General features: G+C 42.7%; 1 protein-coding gene across 4 annotated transcripts in view; it reads left to right on the top strand.

The window, feature by feature from the left end:
* Positions 1-17116, top strand: part of WAC (WW domain containing adaptor with coiled-coil) — an 84898-nt gene extending 67782 nt beyond the window's left edge. For 3 of the 4 annotated variants that reach the window (XM_079912453.1, XM_079912454.1, XM_079912451.1), the window contains 7 exons: positions 3608-3853; positions 5237-5359; positions 6202-6350; positions 9342-9460; positions 10902-11088; positions 12339-12466; positions 14033-17116. In XM_079912453.1, the coding sequence (XP_079768579.1) occupies positions 3608-3853; positions 5237-5359; positions 6202-6350; positions 9342-9460; positions 10902-11088; positions 12339-12466; positions 14033-14102 (1022 nt within the window). In that variant the 3' untranslated portion in view covers positions 14103-17116. The remainder of the gene's footprint in view (positions 1-3607; positions 3854-5236; positions 5360-6201; positions 6351-9341; positions 9461-10901; positions 11089-12338; positions 12467-14032) is intronic. The other variant, XM_079912452.1, reaches the window with a different exon arrangement.
* The last annotated feature ends 6550 nt before the right edge of the window (positions 17117-23666 follow it).

Raw genomic sequence — 23666 nt, 5'->3', positions numbered from 1 at the left:
CCCGTAAGTATTGAGTAGTAGTAACTGGTTTCCATACTGTTCATTAATAATCTCTCACAAAACTGCAAACGAAATTCCTCCTCAGGATACATATACGTATTTACATTGTTACCTTATTTCTTTGTAGTGATATGTATCTTCTGTTTTGGAGTGTTTTCCTTTTCCTGGATTGAATGGCAACGCTGAAGAATTTTCAAGCCTTTGTTAATTTTTCAAATCTGTGGATAGATTTAGCAGCATTGAAACAAATTTGGAAACAACTTACACCTTCTCCAACTCCTATCATTAAAGGCAGAGGAAAACCATAGTAAACGTAACAAAAGGGTCATTTCAGAGGGATATAAGTACTAATTTAATTGTTCATGCAGGAAGTAAAAACAGAGAACTTGTTTCATTCTAAACATCATTAAGATGCCCCTAAACTGTTTATTCCTTAAGCTGAACCTTAAGGTATATGATCTGGAGAGAACTGCTGCTATAGTCTATAATTGCCTCATAAAATGTAGTAACTGACACAAGGAAGTAATAAACTTTTCACAAGGAAGATCTTATTTCCTTCGTTTCTTTTCTTTTTCTTTCTTTCTTTCTTTCTTTTTTTTTTTTTGGTGGTACCCGGGCCTCTCACTGGTGTGGCCTCTCCCACTGCGGAGCACAGTCTCCGGACACGCAGGCTCAGCGGCCATGGCTCACGGGCCCAGCCGCTCCGTGGCATGTGGGATCTTCCCGGACCGGGGTACGAACCTGTGTCCCCTGCATCGGCAGGCGGACTCTCAACCACTGCACCACCAGGGATGCCTACCTTCAAGTTTCTTTATACTTGTTTATGATTCCAAAACAGCAAAGCTGGACACGGTAGGCAATCTGCTAGACTTAGAGACTACCTCCTTTAAAATGTGTGCCTTTTACAATGAAAATATCTGCCTTACAAAAATGAATATGTCTTAGACCTTCTGAGTGGATCATGCGAGATCAACAGGTCTGTGAAATCTGCTGAAAGCAGCTATTGTCCCTGTAGGTGTTCTGGCCATTACAGTAGTGTAAGAAGGCCGTAGAGGAGGTTTTATTTTTTTTCTTCTTTTTTTTTGGCAGTAAACTTGCTATTCAGTAGTAATTCCTGGCTTCTTTGGGGCCATGATGATTAATTAATGTTTAGTTCCTAAATTGGGAGTGAAGATTTATACTTGTTAGGTAGCAATGTAATATTCAAATGTAGTGTTCCTGAAACTTTTATACATCATAGTAGCAGTCTTAATTCAGTTATATAATGTATATATGAGCTTGAAAATCTCCAAGAAATGGGTATATATGGGAAATTCAAGAGCCTTTCAGCCAAGATTTCAAGAGACTATGAATATCTTGAATACTCTAGTCTTAATGTCGTTACCTATGGGACCTTGGTTTCTAATTGTTTCCTCCATTACAGTGACTGTATTAGTAAAATTTCATGGTATAAAAATACCAGTTTATGTTCTTCTTCCTGTTGGTGGACATGTGTTTTGTTTCTAGTTTTGTGCTAAAATAAAAAGAGAAGCATAACACTGTTACGAGAATTGTTGACTATTTCTCCAAATTGATGTACATTAGAGTTTCTCTAAGGGTGTATACCTAAGGGGAATTACTGGGTCGTGAAGTGCAGGTAGCTCCAATTTTTCTAGATAATGTCAGGTTGTTTTCCAGTGTGGTTATATGAGTTTAGTCTCCACCTGAGATGTGAGGTGTTTCCATTACTACTTGAGAACATTCGGTATTGTTAGACTTTGGACATTTTTGTCAGTCTGATGAACGTAAAAGAATATTCTGTTGCTTTTTAATTTGCGTTTTTCTGATTATCAATGAAGTTGAGCATCCTTTGTGTTTTTTAAGCCATTCACGATTCTTCTGTGAATTGTCTCCTTGTCTTCTGTTCACCTTTCTGCTGTTTAGTCTGTCTGCTTTGATTTATAGGAGTTCCTTAAAGTAGTTTGGTCACCAGTACTTTGGGTGTAATTGTTTTGCTCTTTGTTATTTTCTGCATCCTCACATCAAAGTTATTTTCCTGTGTTTTCATCTACTAGTTCTAAAGACTTAAATATATATACAGAAGTCTAACCTGCCTTAAATTGGTTTTGTTTTAAATGTTAAAGTTTTTATGTCTGGCAAGGCATGTTAGTAGCTGTGTTCTTTTTTTTTTTTTGCGGTACGCGGGCCTCTCACTGCTGTGGCCTCTCCCGTTGCGGAGCACAGGCTCTGGACGCGCAGGCTCAGCGGCCATGGTTCACGGGCCCAGCCGCTCCGTAGCATTTGGGATCTTCCCAGACCGGGGCACGAACCCACGTCCCCTCATTGGCAGGCGGACTCTCAACCAGTGCGCCACCAGGGAAGCCTGCTGTGTTCTTTCTTTAAAGAATTTTGTGGCTCTTACTAGCCCATACGTCTTCAAAATACGTTATAGAATTGGCTTGTCAAATGCTACCAAAATGCTGTTGGGCTTTTAATTTCAGTTACGTTGAATCTATGTAAGTAATTTGCAAGGATGGCTTTCGAAGGATAATTTTTTATGCATGTTTAATACTTTTTAAACTCCCACTCTTGTGGGAGTTTCTTGCTTTTAAAAGTATCTTTTTTAGTGCTAATAATCATTAAGTGATACAAATAGAGGTAGTTCATTACTTTATATTTTTAAATCCAAAAGATTTAAAAGTATGTAATTCTAAAACTCAGTTGTAAGGACGAAAGTTCAAAGTAGGAGTCTCCTCTTAGGCATCACATCCTTAGTCCATTCTGGGCTTGCTCACCACCGTGACTATCCTGATTGATATTAAGGCTGTTGTCACGTTTAAGTAGACTGTTTTTGTGCTCATAAGCATTTTCACCTTATTTTATGATGCGTAGAAATTAAGTCTTGGAGAATCGTATTGTCCCTTTATATCCTAATGGAAGCTTATTTGAAAGTGTAGTTAATACAGGACAATACCATGGAGATATTGTGGGTTCAGTTCCAGACCACCACAGTGAAGCAGGTCTCACAATAAAACAAGTCAAACAATTTTTTTGGTTTCCCAGTGTAATATAAAAGTTGTATTTACACTATACTGTAGTCTGTTAAGTGTGCCATAGCATTATATCTAAAAAACAAAGTATACCTTAATTTAAAAAGAATGCTGTTGGAAAAATGGCACGGAGAGACTTGCCCAATACAGGGTTGCTGCAGCACCTTCAATTTGTTGGCCGGGGCGGGGGCGGGGGGGAAGAAAAAGGCAGCAACTGCAAAATGCGATAAAGGCAGAATGCAGTACAAGAAGGTGTGCTTGTGCGTGTGTTTGAGACAGCATTCCTAATCGAGTGTGGTGCTGTGAGACTCAGACATGGGTATGGCAGATCACTGCCTTGCCAGGTTTTGTGACTTCAAGCAAGTTATGTAATCTTTTTCAGTTTTCTCATCTATGAAATGTCTGCCTCATATCTAGTAGCTAGATATTTACTGAGCCCCCTCTGTGCTACCTTGTAAATACTAAATGAGCTTACTGGAGTTAGGTGCCTGCCACGTGGGTGTTGCTTGTTTGATGTTGGTTCCAGTTTCCTCTACTGAAGTAATGTTTTTCAGCTTTATTATCTCCTTTTTATTTAGAATCTACATCAGGAGACAAATCGGTGTCACACTCTTGCACAACTCCTTCCACGTCTTCTGCCTCTGGACTGAACCCCACGCCTGCCCCTCCAGCCTCTGCTTCAGCAATGCCTGTCTCTCCTGTCCCACAGTCACCAATACCTCCATTACTGCAGGACCCAAATCTGCTCAGACAGTTGCTTCCTGCTTTGCAAGCCACGCTGCAACTCAATAATTCTAATGTGGACATATCCAAGATAAATGAAGGTAATTCTCATTGTGATAATTTCTACAAAGTTCGCTGCGTTGGGCAAAATTATGTGATTAGTAAAATCCCCAGTATAGGAATGGTCTTGTTTTGTTTTGAAATTCACATTTGAACTTCATGCTTTGGAGTTTATATCCCCCATAGCTTAATTTGTTACTATAATTGAATTAGCAATACTTGGATTTTCTGTGTATTTTTCAAGACTTGCTGCGTACCTGGTAGTTACTGGAGATAACTGTTCATCAGCTTAATATATATGGCGAATGTTTTTTTTCTTTTTAAGTGAAAACAGAAAAAAGAATATTTGCTAAAACTGATATGGAAACACCTGGTTTCTAACATAGTTCAAGCAATCTCATGTACATCGGTAAATGATTATTTGGAATATTTAAAATACGCTAATTACTAAGAATAGGAATTCAGGTAGTTCTTAAACTACTTACACACTTTTGAGAAGGGAAGTAATGGATAACATTATGCTATTTTTCCTAGTTAATTGCATTGTTAATTCCAACTTGGCTTTTCAGTGTACCACTAAAGTATTTGGGCAGCCACCTCAAAGAAGTCTGAATAAAAGTGGATGTAGTTTTTAATCCGTAAACCATTCAGATTGAAACATTAAGCCTTATGGACATTACAAAATTTTCTGTGTGTGTACACTTCCACATAAGTGGTTAAGTTCTTCCTTCACCCTAAAAATGGAGCTATCTTAGGCTAGTTGGTCATTAATCTTCCATTCTTATTCTCTTCAGCATTTCTGTATTTGTTGTTTGATAGGTAAACATTTTACTGGGCAAAGTGGGGCTTTTAAACATTTTGAAGAAATGATAGCCTAAGCAAATGTCAATAATAAAAGATCTTATGCTTCAGAAATACATGGTATTCCGAAGTACCCAGCTTTTAATATCCATTTTGAAAGCTTGTTGTGGGTGGGTGTTGATGTAGGGTTTGAGTGCTCAGCTGGTGTAACATGCCTTCCGATGAAATAACTGCTGTTTACCTAGTTAATTCCAAGTAATGTACTAAGTACGTTGCCTGTGTACGGATAGGTTTCTGGTATAATCAGAAGTTCCGGTGAATACTCTTTGCTGTTTTAAAAGTCTCGTAGAGGAGTTTCCTTTAACTGGACACCTAAACTTTACTGTAAAGGAAAGTCTACTGTTTTATTATATAAACCCGCTAAACTTCTTTGCCTTTGCCTCAGATCATTTCACATCTCTAGGCTCATTGTATCACTCCTATCTTCTAGACTTTTATTTTGGGAATTCTAGTATGGAAACACTCCAGATTTTTTCTGGGTTCCTTTTGAGTTTTCAAGTTGTAACTAATACCACATATGCCACTGTGTTTTTATTTGAATTTAAGATGTAATATGTTTATAGTTCTTACAGCAGCTGTGACCCAAGCCTCATTGCAGTCTATCATTCATAAGTTTCTCACTGCTGGACCATCTGCTTTCAACATGACTTCTCTGATCTCTCAAGCTGCTCAGCTCTCTACACAAGGTACTTATACTCTTAGATGCCTCTAGAATTGTGTCTTGGTGGGGGCAGGTGGGATTCGTAGCAGATTTTTCTTTAGTCTTTGAAGAGAGCGTAGCTATGATACTGATTTTATTTTGATTTTTTAACACTGCTGTATACAAGTAGTATTTTTCTTTACCTTTCTAGATGAAACAAGCTTTTGACATATATCTTGCACTGTTGCCATCATATCTGCAATATAATCTATATTTAATTCAGCATTTAAGTCGTTAGTGAGATATTTTACTCCAAAGCTAAAGTAAACTATGATATCCCTCAATCTTTGCGAATCGCTGGATCTGTTTTAAGAGCTGAAGTTTGCTTCAAGTTGGTGTTAGATGGGTCTTGACCAGAGGATGCAGAAACGCGCAAGCCCTGCCTTGAGTTAGCCAGCCCTCTTCCCCGTGCAGGAGCCAACGGGGCACGAAGGAGCACGTGGGGAATGGAAGGGTTGCCTGGCTTGCCCCCAGCCGAAGCAGCAGGAGTGTCTGGCCTACTGGCGCAGCGCATGAGGGCCACCAGCCCTTGGGCGGCCTCGAGGGGCGGGGGCCTGAGGGGACGGCCAGGCCTCCTCGTAGGGTGAGGAGGAGGCAGCGAGGGCGAGGTGAGGCCTTCTGGTGAGTGCGTTCTCAGACGCAGTGGGGGCCGCACTGGGTGTGCCGGTCTCGCTCAGCAGCTCATTTGGTCAGTGTGACCCCAGCGAGTGCTTAGATGCTGACTTCTTCAGATAGCTGTTCTCTCTGGGGCTGTGGGGCGCGTGGAGAGACGTGCAGATCTCCTGCACATGCACTACAGCGGCTTTTGGTTTACTTCACCCTTCACAGCCCAGCCGTCTAATCAGTCTCCGATGTCTTTGACGTCTGACGCGTCATCCCCGAGATCCTATGTGTCTCCGAGAATAAGCACACCTCAGACGAACGCAGTCCCTGTCAAGCCTTTGGCTAGTACTCCTCCTGTTTCATCACAGCCCAAGGTATGTCGCCCTTGAGGGAAACTGGGAAAGACACCGCTTCTGGTTAAAGCAAGTTTCATAATGTTTTAGAATATTGGAGAAAAAGCTCTCTTTTGGGAATGAGGTAGTGGTGGGATGAATGACAGGTGAGTGAGAATAGGTTCAGGTTAGACTCTCAGTTGATGGCTTGGAGGAGGGAATTGCATCGTGCCACGTCTATACACTGGTTCTCTTCTCTTCATTGGCTTTGTGGATAAAGAAGGTATACTAATTGAGTCTTAATATTTGTAGAATTTTTAGACTGAGATATCAGAACATGTTTTCCAGTGATTTTCTCCATACTTTTTTTTTTTTTTTAACATCTTTATGGGAGTGTAATTGCTTCACAGTGGTGTGTTAGTTTCTACTTTATAACAAAGTGAATCAGCTTTATGTACACATATATCCCCATATCCCCTCCCTCTTGCGTCTCCCTCCCACCCTCCCTATCCCACCCCTCTAGGGGGTCACAAAGCACCAAGCTGATCTCCCGGTGCTATGCAGCTGCTTCCCACTAGCTATCTATTTTACATTTGGTAGTGTATATACGTCCATGCCACTCTCACTTCATCCCAGCTTACCCTTCCCCCTCGCCGTGTCCTCAAGTCCATTCTCTACGTCTGTGTCTTTATTCCTGTCCTGCCCCTAGGTTTTTCAGAACCATTTTTTTTTTTTTAGATTACGTATATATGCATTAGCATATGGTATTTGTCTTTCTCTTTCTGACTGACTTCACTCTGTATGACAGACTCTAGGTGCATCCGTCTGTCTACAAATTATAGAAATGAGTCAGTTTCTGTGCTGAGAGCTTCATATATATTATATTAATTTTCACATTAGCTACTATTTGCTTCATTTAATAGAAAATGAAATCTTCCGTTAAGTCTGATGTTTGTGGTCAAGTCAGATTTTGAGACCTAGGCCTTTCTGAGCACAGAACCCATTTCATTAATACTAAGCTACACTGCCTGGTTTTCCCAGCGAAATCGCGTATGGCTGGCTCCTCAGAGCACAGTTAGAAAGTTGCTGGTTTCTATTCTTACTGGACTGTGAACAGGACCTTACCATGCTACTACCAATTTTATATTACATCCTTTGAGTCTTACGCACAAATTCATAAGCGGTTCCCAGTCACACTCATTCTTTGCTTTGTAGCATACCACCAGTAAAACTTGAGCTGTTTGGAAGTTGGAATGTACAGGTTTAATTTTTTTTTTTATTAACTCTTACTGGTAACTATAGGAGGAAATTCTTTTTAGTTGTAAAACAGTGGGCTGTTTGAAACTTTCATGCCAAAGAACTCTTTATTCAAATAAAATCATAAGGGCTTCCCTGGCAGCGCAGTGGTTGAGAGTCCGCCTGCCGATGCAGGGGACACGGCTTTGTGCCCGGTCCGGGAAGATCCCACATGCCGCGGAGCGGCTGGGCCCGTGAGCCATGGCCGCTGAGCCTGCGCGTCCAGAGCCTGTGCTCCGCAGTGGGAGAGGCCACAGCAGTGAGAGGCCCGCGTACCGCCAAAAAATAAAATCATAAGCAGAAGCTTGAAAATAAAAATGTATTGAAACAGCTTGAAATCGATGGTGGGCCGGCTCTCAGGTCTTCTATTCTATTGGCTCATCTTCCCTACATTCCCTACATCAGCCATTTGTCTGTGTGTGTTTTGGAGTCAGTCTAGATTAAGTTTTTAAATTTTGAGTTACAATTGTTAGTTTTTTGTGCAGTTCTTGTTTGCCTGTATTTTGATGGGAGAAGAATTAAAAGGTGAGTTTTAGCAAAAGAGACCTTATTCTTAGAGCTTACAGCTCATCTTGCGGTGGTGTTCTAGGAGTACGTGGCATGAGTGGCAGTGTTGGGTTTACTGTCGATCCTAACATTGTCACTTCAGATCCTTTTAAGCAGGTGGCTCTGAGTTTTTGCATTAAAAACTTACAAGTTGTTTTTAAAAGTAAGTGGACATTTGATCTCACAAAAAAATTCTTTATAAAAGAACATACTCTTCTATATTCAGAAGTAGCAGTGCTAACCAGAGTTGTTTGGGGCGATATTAATTATCCCCCCCCCATAACAGCCTCTGCTGCTGAACGGTGTGACTTAATCACAGGTGCCTCCGTCTGCCTTCGTGCCTTAATTTCGGGCTTCCATTTTTGACTCCTTGTTTTCTCCCTGTCGTATCTGAATGTGAATCATACTAGGTTGGCCAAAGAGTTCGTTCGGGTTTTTCATAACATCTTACAGAAAAACCCAAATGAACTTTTTGGCCACCCTAATATATGTGTCCCCACTGTAGTCATGGACCTCTTGGTCTGCCTGTATAGGGTGACATCTCTTTGAAGCCCACTCCAGTTGAATTGTGTATGGGCCGTAGCTCATTCTCTGATAGACCGGTGTATACATTCTCTTCGTATGTGGTTGAAATTTGAGCAGCTGTATTTGTATGATGTGGTAACATATTTATTTTTATTGATACAGGAATAACAGTAAATCAAAAGAGGTATTATAGTGTACTGGAAAGAAAACTGGGCTCAAAATCAGGAGAACTAGTTTCTTATGCTGGTTTGCTAAGTAATTTTTTGGCCCAGGGCTGTTTTATGAAATTAGATCTAAGTCTCAGAACTTGACTTTCTTCTAACTACATGACCTTTGGAAACTCATTTGATTCTACTTCTTTAAACCTCTAGATTATATAAAGTGTTTAAGATTACTAACTAGACTTAGCGGAGTATGTGGATTTCGGCCCTAAACGACAGTAGTTTAACACAGTTGAATGTGGCTGTATCACTTACACTGATCTTACTAGGTAAGGACAGTTAGGACTACTCTTGTTACCTTAAAAATCACGGAATAGAAATAATTGGGAAGATAATAGAATAATAATAGAAATAATTTCATTGGTAGAACTTTTCGTTCTTATCTAGTTTTCATGCTTTTCGTCTCTGTGGCAAAGCCTTGTCTCACCAGAGTTTGACGTTTCAGGTTAGTACTCCGGTAGTTAAGCAAGGACCAGTTTCCCAATCAGCCACGCAGCAGCCTGTGCCTGCTGACAAGCAGCAGGGCCATGAACCTGCGTCTCCTCGAAGTCTTCAGCGCTCACAGTAAGTTGGTGCGGCGTGTTGAGGCCACGCTGTTTTTTCCTTAATACGGCATATTGCCATACTGTTTGGATATTATTTTATATATATATGTGTAGTAGAACTTGATCTTGGAAGAATCCGTGAATAGCTTAACCATAGTTTTGTGGATTATAAAATTTACAAAGGCAAATCTTACTACAATAAGTAGATTGTCTCTAGTAATGAATCCTGGGTTAATTTGAAGAAAGTGGCTCTTTCTTTAGAATTTTACTTGGTGAACTGTGATGGGGGGGGTAGTAATATGTGATACTTGCAGAGGGCACGTGATTTTATACTACTTCATTAGTTGGAAATGATACCATTTTTAACCTCCTGATAGCAGTTTTAGATTTTTACAACTGGTGTGTGTGTGTGTGTGTGTGTGTGTGTCCGTGCACGTGTGTCTTTCCTAATAATAGCCTCAACTCTGACCCTGTACGGATTGCTTGTCAGATACAGAGCTGTATTGTGTTGTCGGTTTTCTTTGTTAATTAACTTTAAATGATTTTAATTTGATTGATTTTCCTATTTTTATTTCTTGTTATGAGGTGGCAACATAATTCAACTGTTGTTTTTATTGTTGTTTTCTAAACAAGCATTTCAGAGCATATATATCCACATGAGGGTTGTTCCCTTCAAAATGATCACTTTGGGAAGCTATCTACTGCAGCAGTGTTGCCATTGCTCAGAACATTTGGGGGAAATTCTTTTTTTAAATTGGCATTAGAGGCTGCAGTATAATTGTAAATATCCTCAGTGGTGAAAACGCTTCATCCTTTGGGAGACTTAGTTTTTGGAAATAACTGATGTGAAGCAGGTAGGAAATCAACTTGGGTGATTATTTATATCCCTGAATCCTAGCCCAAGCCATATAGTTTCAGAAGAAGATAAGCAACCTCAGAGTGTTGCTTTTTTTGGTCTTATTTTGCCACTAAACTCATTCATTGTTTTGCAATTAAAAGTTTTTTGCTTCACATTATTTCACCCTCTGATTCAGCACTTTATTCTGATATTAAACAGTCAGAGGCAGTGTGCTTTTTCCCCCTCCATATCTTCATGTACTTAAGATAGAATAATGTGCCTTATATCTGCAACTGTTCAGACGTGACCATTGCTTAGTTCCATTCTCGTTAGTGTTTGTAGTATACAAAGTCAACAGGTTCTGCTGTCCAATTTGGGAGAGCACTGATAACTCTGACGTTAATGTTAAAGGGGCTCTTTTAACCCCCCAAAAGTGTATTAGGAATACACGATGTAAGTATACTTCGGATTTTAAGTTCTATTTATTTGATGTTAAAATAATAAATTTTTGTTAGGAATTTGTGTACCTTTAAATTAATGAAAGGTATTGACAGACAGTGTCTAGGATACCCAGAGGCCACTTGTAAACGTACTACACATTCAACAGTGTTTTCTCTTCTAGTAGCCAGAGAAGTCCGTCACCTGGTCCAAATCATACTTCTAGTAGTAACGCATCAAATGCAACAGCTGTACCGCAGAATTCATCTGCCCGTCCTGCGTGTTCATTAACACCTACGCTAGCAGCGCACTTCAATGAAAGTCTCATCAGACATGTTCAAGGATGGCCTGCAGATCATGCTGAGAAGCAGGTATGTCACGTGATCCAGCAGGTGTTTCACCTGCGGGTGACTGGCAGCTTAATTCTACCTGGAGAAAAGCCAGTCTGGACCAGTGGATTCAAGCTGTATTTAAAGCAACGAATTTCCAGTTAGATGGTCTGTGGTCCCTCTATAAAATGTTCCAGTTAGATGGTCTGTGGTCCCTCTATAAAATGTTCCAGTTAGATGGTCTGTGGTCCCGCTATAAAATATTTGATGTGGATGTTTGTGAGGTAACTTTTTGTGCTTTCACATAAAATATTTTAATTATCAGTATAGCCCCCATTATCAGGTGCTCAGCATTTAGCTCTGTGCTAAGTGCTTTATGTTTGTTTTCTCCACTTTCTAAAACTACTAAGCAGTGCAGATAATGAGTTTTCCATTTTACTAATGAGGCCTTTAAGACCAAGTAGATTTATACTAGGGTCACGCAGTTACTGCAGTGTTATGACTCAGAGCCGTTGTGCTTTTTCTACTCAGCCGGCTACTCTGATAGTTTTAGAACCTGTTAGTGCAGTTGACCCTTGAACAACTCAGGGGCTGGGAGGCCAGCCCTCCACGTAGTCGAAAATCCGAGTATGGTTTATAGTCAGCCCTCCAGATCCGGAGTCCGTCGTCCGCAGGTTCAGACAAGCGTGGATCGTGTAGTACCGTGGTGTTTATTGAAGAAAGTCCACGTGTAAGTGGACCTGCACAGTTCAGATCTGTTGCTCGAGGTTCAGCTGTCTGTCCCTCCAGACTAGCTACTGGAGTTAGGAAACACTTCTGCTTTGGGATGAGGGACCTTAGGACATTGCAGTCACTGCCGTTGGCTTTTCCCTTTTATCACATGACTAACCATCTGAAATGTTCTGTAAGTTCACGGAAATGCATTGTGTATCTCTTGATACAGGGATACAGTAGGCCCTTTTATCAGTGTTAATACCTGAACTTCACTTTGGCTGATCCAGCATCTTTATTTAACCACAAATCATGAGTCCTTCTGTCCCAGCACTGAACTACTGTGAGATGGGAAATACTATCCTCCCAAGGAAACCTGAAGGGGAAATCTTAAAATGGACACCTTCCACCATTAGAGACAGTTCTTTAAAAGAAACTTAGATTCATGAGCATTTTTGTGGATTTAAAGGAAAAGATTTATTTTGTAATCTTGGTATAAAGTTAAACTCAAATTTAATGTTTTATTTTTTGTATGTGAATATGACTTATATTTCATGAGATTTTCATTTCTTTAATTATAGGCATCGAGATTACGAGAGGAAGCCCATAACATGGGAAGCGTTCATATGTCGGAAATCTGTACTGAATTAAAAAATTTAAGATCTTTAGTCCGAGTATGTGAAATTCAAGCAACTTTGCGAGAGCAAAGGTAAGCCTTTCACTGAAATGAATTTTTTTCTGTTTTTTTTAGGTAATGCTAAAAATTATATATCTTAAAATAATTAGATCTTAAATTGGACTAAAGAACGTAAGTCGAATTTCATTTCTGAAATTTAAAGTTCTTTGATATATCACATTCCATGATACTGTAAACTGTGTTTTCATAATTTAATAGTATTCCTGGCGAATGGTAGTGGCATCTAGATTTTATTTCTCTTAACCCATGGTAAATGCTTCATTATTGGACTTTTTCTCTTGCGTTATGACAGTATACGGTACCAGTAATGTTTCATTTGAAAAGCGGGGTGTTGACAGCAGCGAGTTACCAGGAGCCCCCTGTTCGACTGAGGGCAGCGCTCTCTTGCTGAGGGTACATACTTCAGTTGAAATTCAAATCGCTGTTGACATTGTCCTCGCAGCATCGATAGATCCCTTGGCAATTACATTAAGAATTTAGTTGTCCAGGAAGTTTAATGATATATATCTGCTTTCTTTAATTGTTTTCACTTAAACTCTGTCTCATATTTCTTAATCTAGTATCTTACTCAAGTAGGATTTCTATATCGTGTTAAATAGTACAGATATTTTTTTTAATGCCTATTACAAAATCGAGGACTTAACTTTCATTGGCTTCACTTCCTGTCTATATTGAGTGACTGGGTCAATAAGTAGAGTTAATCTTGTCATGAAATCACAAAAATTTAATAAATGCCAAGTTGGGATTTATAGTAAACTTGGAAAAGTGAGTTTTTATCTAACCTTTCAACTACTGAAATGTCTGGAGGTACTTGTTGAATATCAGTTGGGAATTTTCTACTCTAGGATTGCTCTGAAAGTACTTCTGACGTACATAAAACTTAACTTTATTTTGGCTTGCTAGGCAGGCGATACTCGTTAGAGCAGCTTACTGAAGCAGTCAGGTATCGTATCAGTCACGTGTCATGTATCATGTTTGACTGTACACAGATACCATGCTATATCAAAGCAGTAATCGTCATAGTTCACAGAAGAAAGGGGTCAGAGAGGAACAGTGTTAACAAAGTTCATGGAAATCGAGTCAGCTGTGGAATTTGTGTTTTAGTTTTTGTTTTAGATATGCATGTCAGTTGGACTTTGCTCCATTTTTATGAACCTACATTTATGTTGAGAATTGTTCTTCAGAAACGATTAGCCTCTTGCCGCTCGTTAATTCTAGGCTTACTATATTGTGGTCCAGAAAACATGCAGTGTAAGTTTATCTCATGTTATCTGCTGCCTTTTGTGTCTGGTGATGATACAGTGAACAGTTACCTTTTAAGTCAGTCATTATATTCAAACTAATTATTGAGAACGGGTTTTAGGAAACCTTCTAACTTTTGTCATCCTGATACTTTAATATATGTAATGTTTTCAAATGGTGATTTTGTCCTAACTAGACTAACCAGTTTTAAATTACTTCATCTTAACTAGTAGTTACTCATTTTCTTTGTAAAGCTATCTTTATAGTTGAAAGCCTGGTTTTTCTGTAGCGTTTATAGTGACCACGTGGGTTCTAACGCCCTCTCTTATTTTTCAGGATACTATTTTTGAGACAACAAATTAAGGAACTCGAAAAGCTAAAAAATCAGAATTCCTTCATGGTGTGAAGATGTGAATAATTGCACATGGTGTTGAGAACAGGACTGTAAATCTGTTGCCCAGTCTTAACACTTTTGAGCTGCATTTAAGTAGACTTTGGACCGTTAAGCTGGGCAAAGGAGATGACAAGGGGTGGGGGTCTGTGAGATTCAGTTCAGGGGAAAGATACAAGATGGATTTGTAAAACCCTTGAAATGTAGATTTCTTGTAGATGTATTCTTCACATTGTAAATATGTTTTGTAGAGTGAAGCCATGGGAAGCCATGTGTAACAGAGCTTAGACATCCAAAACTAATCAGTGCTGAGGTGGCTGAATACCTAGCCTTTTACATGTAAACCTGTCTGCAAAATTAGCTTTTTTAAAGAAAAATTTGGGGGGTTAATTTATCATTCAGAAATCTTGCATTTTCAAAAGATTCCGTGCAAGCGCCAGGCGATCTGTGTCTGAGGATACAATTTTGAACCATATGGGCAGAGTACAAAATACCATGAAGCAGCGGTTTCCACACTTGCCCCTGATCAAGAGCAGTGCTTCGCCGTTTGTTTTGCAGAGAAATGTTTTCATTTCCCGTGTGCTCCATCTCCCTCTGGAATCCTTCACCTGATTTTATCCACTTTTTAAGGCTCCTCTTCCTCTCCTTTCTTAAGGCACTGTTGCCATGGCACTTTTCTGTACCCTTTGCATTCCTGTGTACAGTAGCGTAAAACTGCAGTGATTGAGCATAACCCACTTGTTTGTGTAAATTATTAAATCCATTTGCACCCTGTAAGAATGGACTTAAAAGTACTGCTGGGCATGTGTGCTGAAAGTACATTGATGGCTCAAATATAAGGAAATGGCCCAATGAACATGGTCGTGGGGGAAGAGGAAACAGCTAGTCAGATGTGAATTGTATCTGTTATAATAAACATGTTAAAACAAACACAAATTGTTATTTTTCTTTACCTTCGGTCAATGCATATTAGAATTTGAACTACCTGGGGATTCTTTGTCAGAACTATTCTTGTTGAACATTTATACTTAATTGAAGTAATTCCTTAAGGGAGGTTTTGTTTAAAGCGATTAACAGGAAATTGTGTATAAGAATATTTAATGAAATATGAAATTCAACAAGAATGATGAAGTCACTTCCCAAGTGGTTGTCATTTGTTAAACCCTGGTTTACCTGTCTTGCTGTTGATGCCGTTTCATTTGGAGGGTGTCTGTGCTGTAGCTCACTGTTCCGGTCTGGTGCTGACTGCTGTTCTCAGCATCACAACACGCTACATTTGTGTAATCAGAGCTTCCTGCTGTTACCTGGGAATGGCGGGAAGGCTCAGCTTTGTATATTGTTTCCTAAAGTATATTAAAATAAAAAAAGAAACTATTGCTACTATAAAATTACCTTGGCTTTTTTTTTTCTTTGCTAAAATATTGGTCACATGGCCTTAGCAAGACACTGCCAGTATTAAATCAGATCACAAGGGTTTCTTTATGCTGAAAATCCTCCTAATTTCAAAATCTTAACTTACCCAATTTAGAGGCCTTTTTTTCCTCTTGGGCAGATGTGTTCACGTGCTCTCAGAACCGCCAGCACCAAGGGCTTCTTTTGTGATGTTAGCCTTTGTCACTGCATTCTGGGATGCCGCAATTCCACGTTGCTCCTGCGCTTTAAGCATATTTAAAGCATGGAAGGTAATGCTCGGCGTTCTCAGTAAATTTCAGAGTGGTAAACTCTAAGCAATAGTATGGATGATACTTTCTAAAATACAAAAACGTTCCAGTGTAATTAAGAATTAAAGTCATACTGGAAACTGATTTTTTTTTATTGTAACTTGAGGATACTTTTAAAATGTAAGAAAAAACAAATGTTATCAATTATATCGCCATAAAGTGTTAATACCTGTGAGATTGTTGATTTGCTGGACTTGATAAGTGCATGTAAATGAAACTCGGGAGAACTGTGTTAAGTTAGAACCCTTACTGACGTAGGCCTGTACCTTTTCTGGAGAGATGATGTAGTAGGCAGATGTTTCCCAGTCAGATGGCAACTTGTGATTTAAGCTAACTTTGAACTTGATTTGCCAATTGTCTTTTGATCTATGTCGCCTTATTGTTTTGACTTTTAAAAATGTTTATATCCCTAAAGGAACTGCTCACATACACATATGTGATGCCTAATTTGAAATTTTCCCAGTGAATTTTTAAACAGAATTAAAAATTTTGTGGAAATATTTTTATAATATTTGATTCACTTATTCTGTAGTGAATTACTTTAAATACTGCACTTTAATACACACATGGTGTCCAGCTACTAACCTTCTTGAGGTAACCAGGGAATATTTATTAAAATAGGCATAGTATCCCAGAATATTCTCTATCTAGTTGTCCTGTTGCCATGGCTTTGAGCATGTATCTCATTTTGGTGGACACCTTGGTTCAGATAGTTTGCGAATAGAAATACAAATAGCCCCTGGGAAACCTCAGGGTTTTTATTTTTCTGTTTTAAAAGGGACATGAGTGGTGTTACATTCAAACCTTAAAAACTGATGTTGTAATAAAATGTATTTTGTGAAGGTGGGTCTGTTAGAGTCTTATCCCCAGGAGCCAGCCTCCCTACCTTTTCCCCTTTGTTTTCTGTTTAACTAGTTTGACTAACTTTTCATTTTAAAACTTGGGCTATATCTCCGGATTTTAAGCACACTGAAAACTCTGTCAGCCCTTTTTAAAGACATTGTGCTGCTTTTAATAGCCCAAATGAGTGGTTTTATCTTCCAGATTTTATGTATCTGCTTCACAGTTGTAAAATCTTGGAAAGGAGGTGCTTAAAAGTTTTCAAAGAATTAATTGTGAACCCATTTCAGAAACAATCTATTGTTGTCTTTAAACACAACCTTAACTTCGAGGGATTATTTCAACGGGGGGAGGGGGCAGGGCGTGAAGTAATTCACTGCAAACCAGAACTATTGTAGTTCAGGACTTAAAGCTACTGTGTTTAGATGTGGGGTTTGAATATACGGATTTCTTTTCAATACCTGTAAATACGGCTATATTCTTGTATTTGTACTGGAGTGTACAAAATGACACTGAAAAGTAATAAATATGTTTTGACTACATTGTGCAGTTATTTCAGAACAGTCTGTTTTGAAAGAGTGCATAATTTTATGCGTTTGAAGAAGAAAACTTAAGATAGCAGGTTACTACAGCATTTTTAAAGAGTGGTGTTCCAGTCGTGTTTCATATAATGTCTTAACTGCACTGTTTGAGTGAAAAACTTGGCGTTGGGATTCTTTAGATGCCGTTATGACCTGCTGTACCCTTTGCCCCCGATGCCGAGCTGTGGGAGTGCCCCAAAAGTGCATCCTGCCGAGGTGAGCGCGTCCAGGCCCTTGGCTTTAAGAATCCCACTCTTAGGTCGGGTTCACCCAGGTTATCTGCAGCCCTGGTCTCTTCCTTGAGCTCCCCACAAGTTAGTTTAACACTTGCCTTACCACGCATGGCAAATTCTCTTAAGAAAAAGAGGAGCTCTTGCACTTAAGAATTTATCCTCCCCTGTTCCCCGTCTTCAGGGGCCGACACCGCGGTTCCCCCAGTTGCTCAAGACCCAGACGTTTTTGTTCTCGCACGTGCTCTGCCTTCACGATGTGCTTTGGGCCTGAGAGCCCCTGCCCACGTTTGCCCCTCCAGCCCAGCCCTCGGTCCTCTTGAAGGCCTCCTGCCTTCCTGTCCGCGCGCACGCACGTGCACAGCCTGCTCTCCGTGTTGTCACGCTCAGAACAAAACCCAGAGCTCCCCGGTGGCTTTTGTGTTCAAGCCCCGAACGTCAGCGCTGTCTCATGTCTGGTTCCTCCCTTGCTTGCTGCAGTCAGTCCCCCAGGGTCCTCCGTTCTCTTGCCTGGAAAGCCCTGTTCCCAGAGGCCTGCACAGCTATAGCTGGCCGCCCATTCAGTCTCTTCCCAGAGGCCTTCCCCGACCTCCCATCCAGATCAGAGCACCGCTCTCTACACCTGCATGCTGGTATTCTTCAGAAGATAGTTACTGAATGAATGATGAGTGTTAAAGGGCTATGGACAGAATCAATTTAAGAGGATTGATTGGCAAAGATTACGGAGCTTTTCCTTCAAGTTGTAATTTTGGTCCTCTCACCTTGGGAGATAGGAACGGAACAGCAGCTAGTTTTGTATGTTTTCCTTTTAAGAAATGACAGTTGGTTACCAAAACCGAACTCCAAACCCATTTTAATTGCTAGCATTGTGAAGTGTGCGCTCTCTCTCTCTCTCTCTCAGGCAAGGTTAGTCAGTTGGAACATATTTTAAGATTCAATAAGCCACTGAGAAGCAAGATGCTACTTCTGATGGGAGAAGCCCGGGTGTGGCCGGGTGAAGGGGTTGGAGACTGGGTCCAGCATCACAGGGGGGGAAGGTTTGCTAGGCCCATGTCTTCGGTTCAGATGATGCCTTGACATCCAACCAGATGCTTCTTTCAGGACGGGTGTTTTAGGCAGAAAACACGTGCTTCGCTCTGAGATGTGTCACTGGTGGAGGAGCGCCTTTATTACACACGTCCACCCTAGAGGAGAACAGCTGGGGTGGGAGAATTCCCTGCTTTTGCGACTGGGTGCACCGCATCAACAGGTGTCTCTCTCTTTTTTTCGTGTGCCTACTGTTTAATTGCCCAGTTTGACCAGCCTGTGTGGGTGTGTTGTGGCCTCACGTTTTCTCATCCTGTTGAGGTAGTCCCAGGGTTATTACCTCGGATGAAAAAGGCAGACTGCAAGGACAATGATGTTTGTTTCTTTACTGTATTGTGTATTCCCATCACCTAGAAAAGTCAGCACCTAGTGCATGCTCAAATATTTTTGCATGAATGAGTGAAGTAAACATTTTAGCTATGTGCTTTGTAGGATTGGTCAAATTTGTATTTAATATTTAAATGTAATACATTCAAACATTTTTATTAAAATTCATGATTAAAGAGGAGAGCTTGAACGGAGTCATTGTGAAATATCAACAGGCCACTTCCTTAAATTTCACTTTTTTTTTTCCATTCTGATACCTTGACATTTTATCATCTTTTTGAGCCGAAACTGTTAAAAGTGATAAGCAGAAGATAGTTCCATGGTTGGAGAAGCTCTGATTTTTAAAATGCCAATGCAGAATCTCAGGCTCCATCTCTACCTGTTTGACAAGCACAAGGGTTGCAAAGATATTATGTAAAACACTGATGATGGAATTACAGCGTAAGATAGCTGATGAAATATCCCCCAACGCTTAACAGAACAATAGCATTTGAAGAGCCAAAATATTCCTCCACAAACCTCAACACAATGAAAAGAGTACAAACCTGTCCTATAATCTGTGAAAGGTGACAGCTGGTTAGAGAAAAGCAGATAGAAAATTTTGGTGGAGTTTAGCACGTCCAGTCACCCCTGACTTAGGGCCCAGCCAGAAGGTAGAAGTCACCCTGGGTATTTCCAAAGGAGGGAAATTGAAGCTGGCGGGGGGTAAACCAAGGCAGGCCTGACTGGAGGGAACAGCGGGGCAGCGAGCGACCTGGAGGGCAGACAGAGGGGCAGCCCTGCCCGGGGAGCCGGGTCCAAGGCAAAGGCGAGCCCACTGAGGAAGATGCCAGCTGCGCAGAGAGGGAGAAGGCCCACCTCCCCACCTCTGCTTCGGCCCACTTCGGCAGAGCTTACCCAGAAGCAGGACGGCAAGAGAGCCCGGCACATGCTCTGCAGCCCTGAGACGGGAAGAAACGGGAGGAAAACGGACCTGAGCGAGCAAGCAGATAACCGGCTCGAGCAGAACAAGGGACGAGAGAAAGTGCCGGTTTCAGCAACGCTTCCAGGCAGGACGTGATGCAGCACCGTCTGCGAAGTTCTAACAGATGTCTGAGAAACTGTATTGTGACCCAGATGTTACAGTTAGGAAGTTGTTCAAATATAAAGACAGCAGACACTCCCAAACATAAAAGGGTCAGAGACCTTGAAGAAAGCAAAACTGACAAAATCTAACCAAGAGATGAAGGGAGAAGGTAGTGAAGCACCATTGGCGACGTGGAAGCAACCTAGCCCTGCGACCCCGGAAGACGGGGCTCGAGGCTCGTGATGTAGGAAAGCGCGGCAACGTTGGGATAAGGAAATGGGAGGAGATTCAGGTGCAGTCATTGGCTTCTCAGCAGGGAGAAGACAGGAGCTGATCAATAGAAAGATCTCTGTATGGGCAGGTCAAGCGCTTGCTCCAGCCAGGGCAAAACAATCATCATCTGAAAACATAAATGCACAGAAAGTTCAGCATTCAATACAAAATGCCTAATACAGAAATAGCTGCTGTGGAGAAAACAAAACACGGCAATAAATTAGAGACCCGCAAGGGAGGGAGCCTGGAAAGGCCTCGCCTAAGACGTGACCTTGGGGCTGAGCCCCGAGGAGGGAGCAGAGGCAGCATGTCAAGCTCCACGTCACGCGAGGCTCAGCGGCGCGGCACGGGACGCTGTCCCGGACAACCGCGTGAACAGATACACGCTCGTATCACCTCTGTTACTTCCAATACTCTTCGGGAAACACCACTGTGGTTTTCAGTGGTGCGAGGAAGCCAAGCTCAAGGGCGCTGGCTGTGCAACTGTGCGCGTGTAATTCCCAATTTTGTGTTTAATGACTGCACGTTGGCGGCTCGAAATTGGCCACGGTGGTAATATGGACACCATGGAAATGGACTAACCCTCAAACCAGGCTTTACCCCACCCCCCGGGCCTGTTGTTAAGTATTCACCAGCACACTTCTGCATATCTGACTAGCATTATCGCCCTACCAAATCTCTAGTTAATAAAAACGTGGACAAGTCCCCAGGCCAGTCTCCCCTGCCCTGGGCGCGACTACAAGGAAAGGCAGTGGGCAGGCCGCTGGGCCAGACCCTCTCTCGGCCAGGACCGGCCCCCTGCGCCCTGTCAGTTAGCACTTTCACGGGCTCCGTCCATGACCTCAGTTAGGGAACCGTGCGCCGCAGGCCTAGAGGGAAAGGATGGGGATCCAGGCATGAAGCTCGCTTGCAAAGGGCCTTCTCCCTGCCTGTGTCCCCCTTCGACGGTGCTTCCAATTATATGAAGAAGTGGCACACTTTTTTAACGCTTTACTTCAGCTCGGGGTTTGTCCACAGCAAGAGTGTTTGGGTGACGGGTGCGGTTAACTTACCTCTGGCTCACGTGGTCCCGTCGGGAGCCTGCAGGGTTCTCCTCTCCCACACACGCTGTGTCCTCTGCCCCAAACCCCACCGGAGAAGGGCCAGCCTACCCTTCGGGGCCCTTCCCCGAGTCCCTTCAACTATTGTCACTTGCCATTTTGTTTCTGACTCCTCTCCTGCTTTGGTGTAGAAATAGAAAAGGAATGTCAGCTGATCAAGAACGGAAAGTGAGCATCTACAAGGAAAACTGTCCAGGATTGAGAGGGGATGGAGCGGCGCCTGTGTACCAACCGGGAGAGAGAGAAACTGAGCTCAAGAGACAGTCAAGTCTGAGACCTCCCTGGTGGCCCAGTGGTAAAGAATCCGCCTTCCAGTGCAGGGGAAGCGGGTTCAATCCCCGGTCAGGGAACTAGGATCCCACATGCCGCGGGTCAACTAAGCCCGCGCGCCACAACTACTGAGCTCACGCGCCTCAACTACTGAGCTCACGTGCCTCAACTAGAGAGCCTGCGTGCGGCAAACTACAGAGCCCACGCGCCACAACTAGAGGAGAGAAAACTGGCACGCCACAGCTGGAGAGAAGCCCGTGTGCCTCCACGAAGACCCTGAGCGCTGCAACTGAGACCCAGCGCAGCCAAATATAAATAAATAATAAATCTTAAAAAAAAAAAGACGAGCCAACTCAAGCCAGCGCCTGTGCTGCAGGCCAGCGGGAGACCCTCTCCCTGCAACCTCTCTGCTTCCAGTCAGTCAGTCATGTCCATCATCTTCTGTCTAATGCCGTGCAGGGTTGACCATGTTTTGTTTGGTTGGCTCCACCGAGCTTATCAAGCAGGCAAAGCCACTGATCTCTAAGAAGGTGCGAGGCTGCCCTTGAGGCTGTTGGCTGGAATCCAGTCCCCCAGGGTCCGATTTGCCCATAAGCAGCACACAGGCCCCGAGGAGCCCCACGCAAGGGCACACACGGTCCCCATTCCCGAATCTGGATACTGACATTGGGAACATGCTTGGCCTCTCTCCTCGCCTGTCCCAGTGACGCTTGTGACTTTTTATTTTGCAAAATGTCAGACATATGAGGCGTGAAGAGAACTGGCCAACGGACACCTGTGTGCTACCATCCGGAGTCGGTCACATTGTCATAGCCCCGTTCCCTCCCTTCCCCCCAGACCATCTGGAAGTCAGTTGTAGACATTGCAGCACTTACCCTCCACACTCCAGCGTGACTCTCCCACAGGTAAGGATAGCACCTCACATAACCAATAACACTATCACAAGAACAGATACCATTTGGTGGGGTTTGGGAGTTAAGGAAAATTAGAGAAACATCCATATGGAGGTCAAATCAGGGCTGCTTTGGCTTTCCACTGTGTAACTTGGCTTTTAGAGTCGTTCTCTACAAGCATACCTGAAAGTTTTACAATAAGCATCTTCTTTTGCAGTCAGGAAAAAAACAAAGGGTTTGAAGCGGCATCAGGACCCGCAGATCTCAGCACGGGGCGGGCTGGGCCGTCCCGCTGGTGACACTAGGTGGCGGTGTTGGGCTGCTTTCAGGAAGGAAGGTCCCCCCGACACTTCAGGGCTGGGGCGGGAGAGGAGGACGGGGACGCTTTCAGAGAAGCTGCTAGAACTGCAAGCAGACCCTGAAGAGACAGGAAGGGGGAAATGACGGAGAACTATTTTAATGAACACACTTCTTTTGCGGGGATATTGAGTCAGCGCCGTCTCCGAGTCTGACCCACTGAAGTCAAGTCCAGGCTCCGCCATAGACTCAAGGAGGCTCTCGTTGCTGAGCGTGTGTAGGACCTGCTGCGCGGGACAGACGTGGCGACGCTGGGAAAGTCCTTAGCGCGCGCCCGACACAAAGCCCGAGCCGCGCCCTGCGGCCGTGGTCATTCATTGCCCCCCAACATCGAGTCCCTGTTGGTTTTATCCTCCTGAAAACCTCGCTGCCTCTGCTCTGGCCCACCTGTTTTCCAGAGCTCCCTGTGTGTCGGGCGGACAGTGGACTCCGCTTCAGGTTAGGGAGGTGGACAGCAGCCTCGTGTTCCGAGCAGGACTGCACATCCTCATGAGGTTTAGTCGTTATAGATTTGTGGCTTCTCTCCCGCCACTTGAGGAGCAAACCCCACAAAGGCAGGGCCTGTATGTGTCTCGTTTGTTTCCGGCAGTGTCCCCAGCGCCTAGAATAGAATAGGGCCTGGCACGTAAGTGCTTAATAAAGGTCTGTTGAATGAGTAAACCCCCTACCCCTTACCTGGAGGCAATCACACCCTCTGCTAAGTTCTCTCCCCCTTCATCCGAACTCTCACCGTCGCGTCGGACCTGTTGGTTCTGGAGCTGTCGGGATGGTAAGCAGTGCCCACGAGAGTAGCTCAGGTTTGCATCCGATGAGATGCCTGCCTTGGGCACAGCAG

The sequence above is a fragment of the Stenella coeruleoalba genome (genome assembly GCF_951394435.1).
Source record: "Stenella coeruleoalba genome assembly, chromosome: 2".
NCBI classification, from domain to species: domain Eukaryota; kingdom Metazoa; phylum Chordata; class Mammalia; order Artiodactyla; family Delphinidae; genus Stenella; species Stenella coeruleoalba.
The sequence above is the reverse complement of the archived record's forward strand: the minus strand, read 5'-3'. Positions and strand labels throughout refer to the sequence as shown.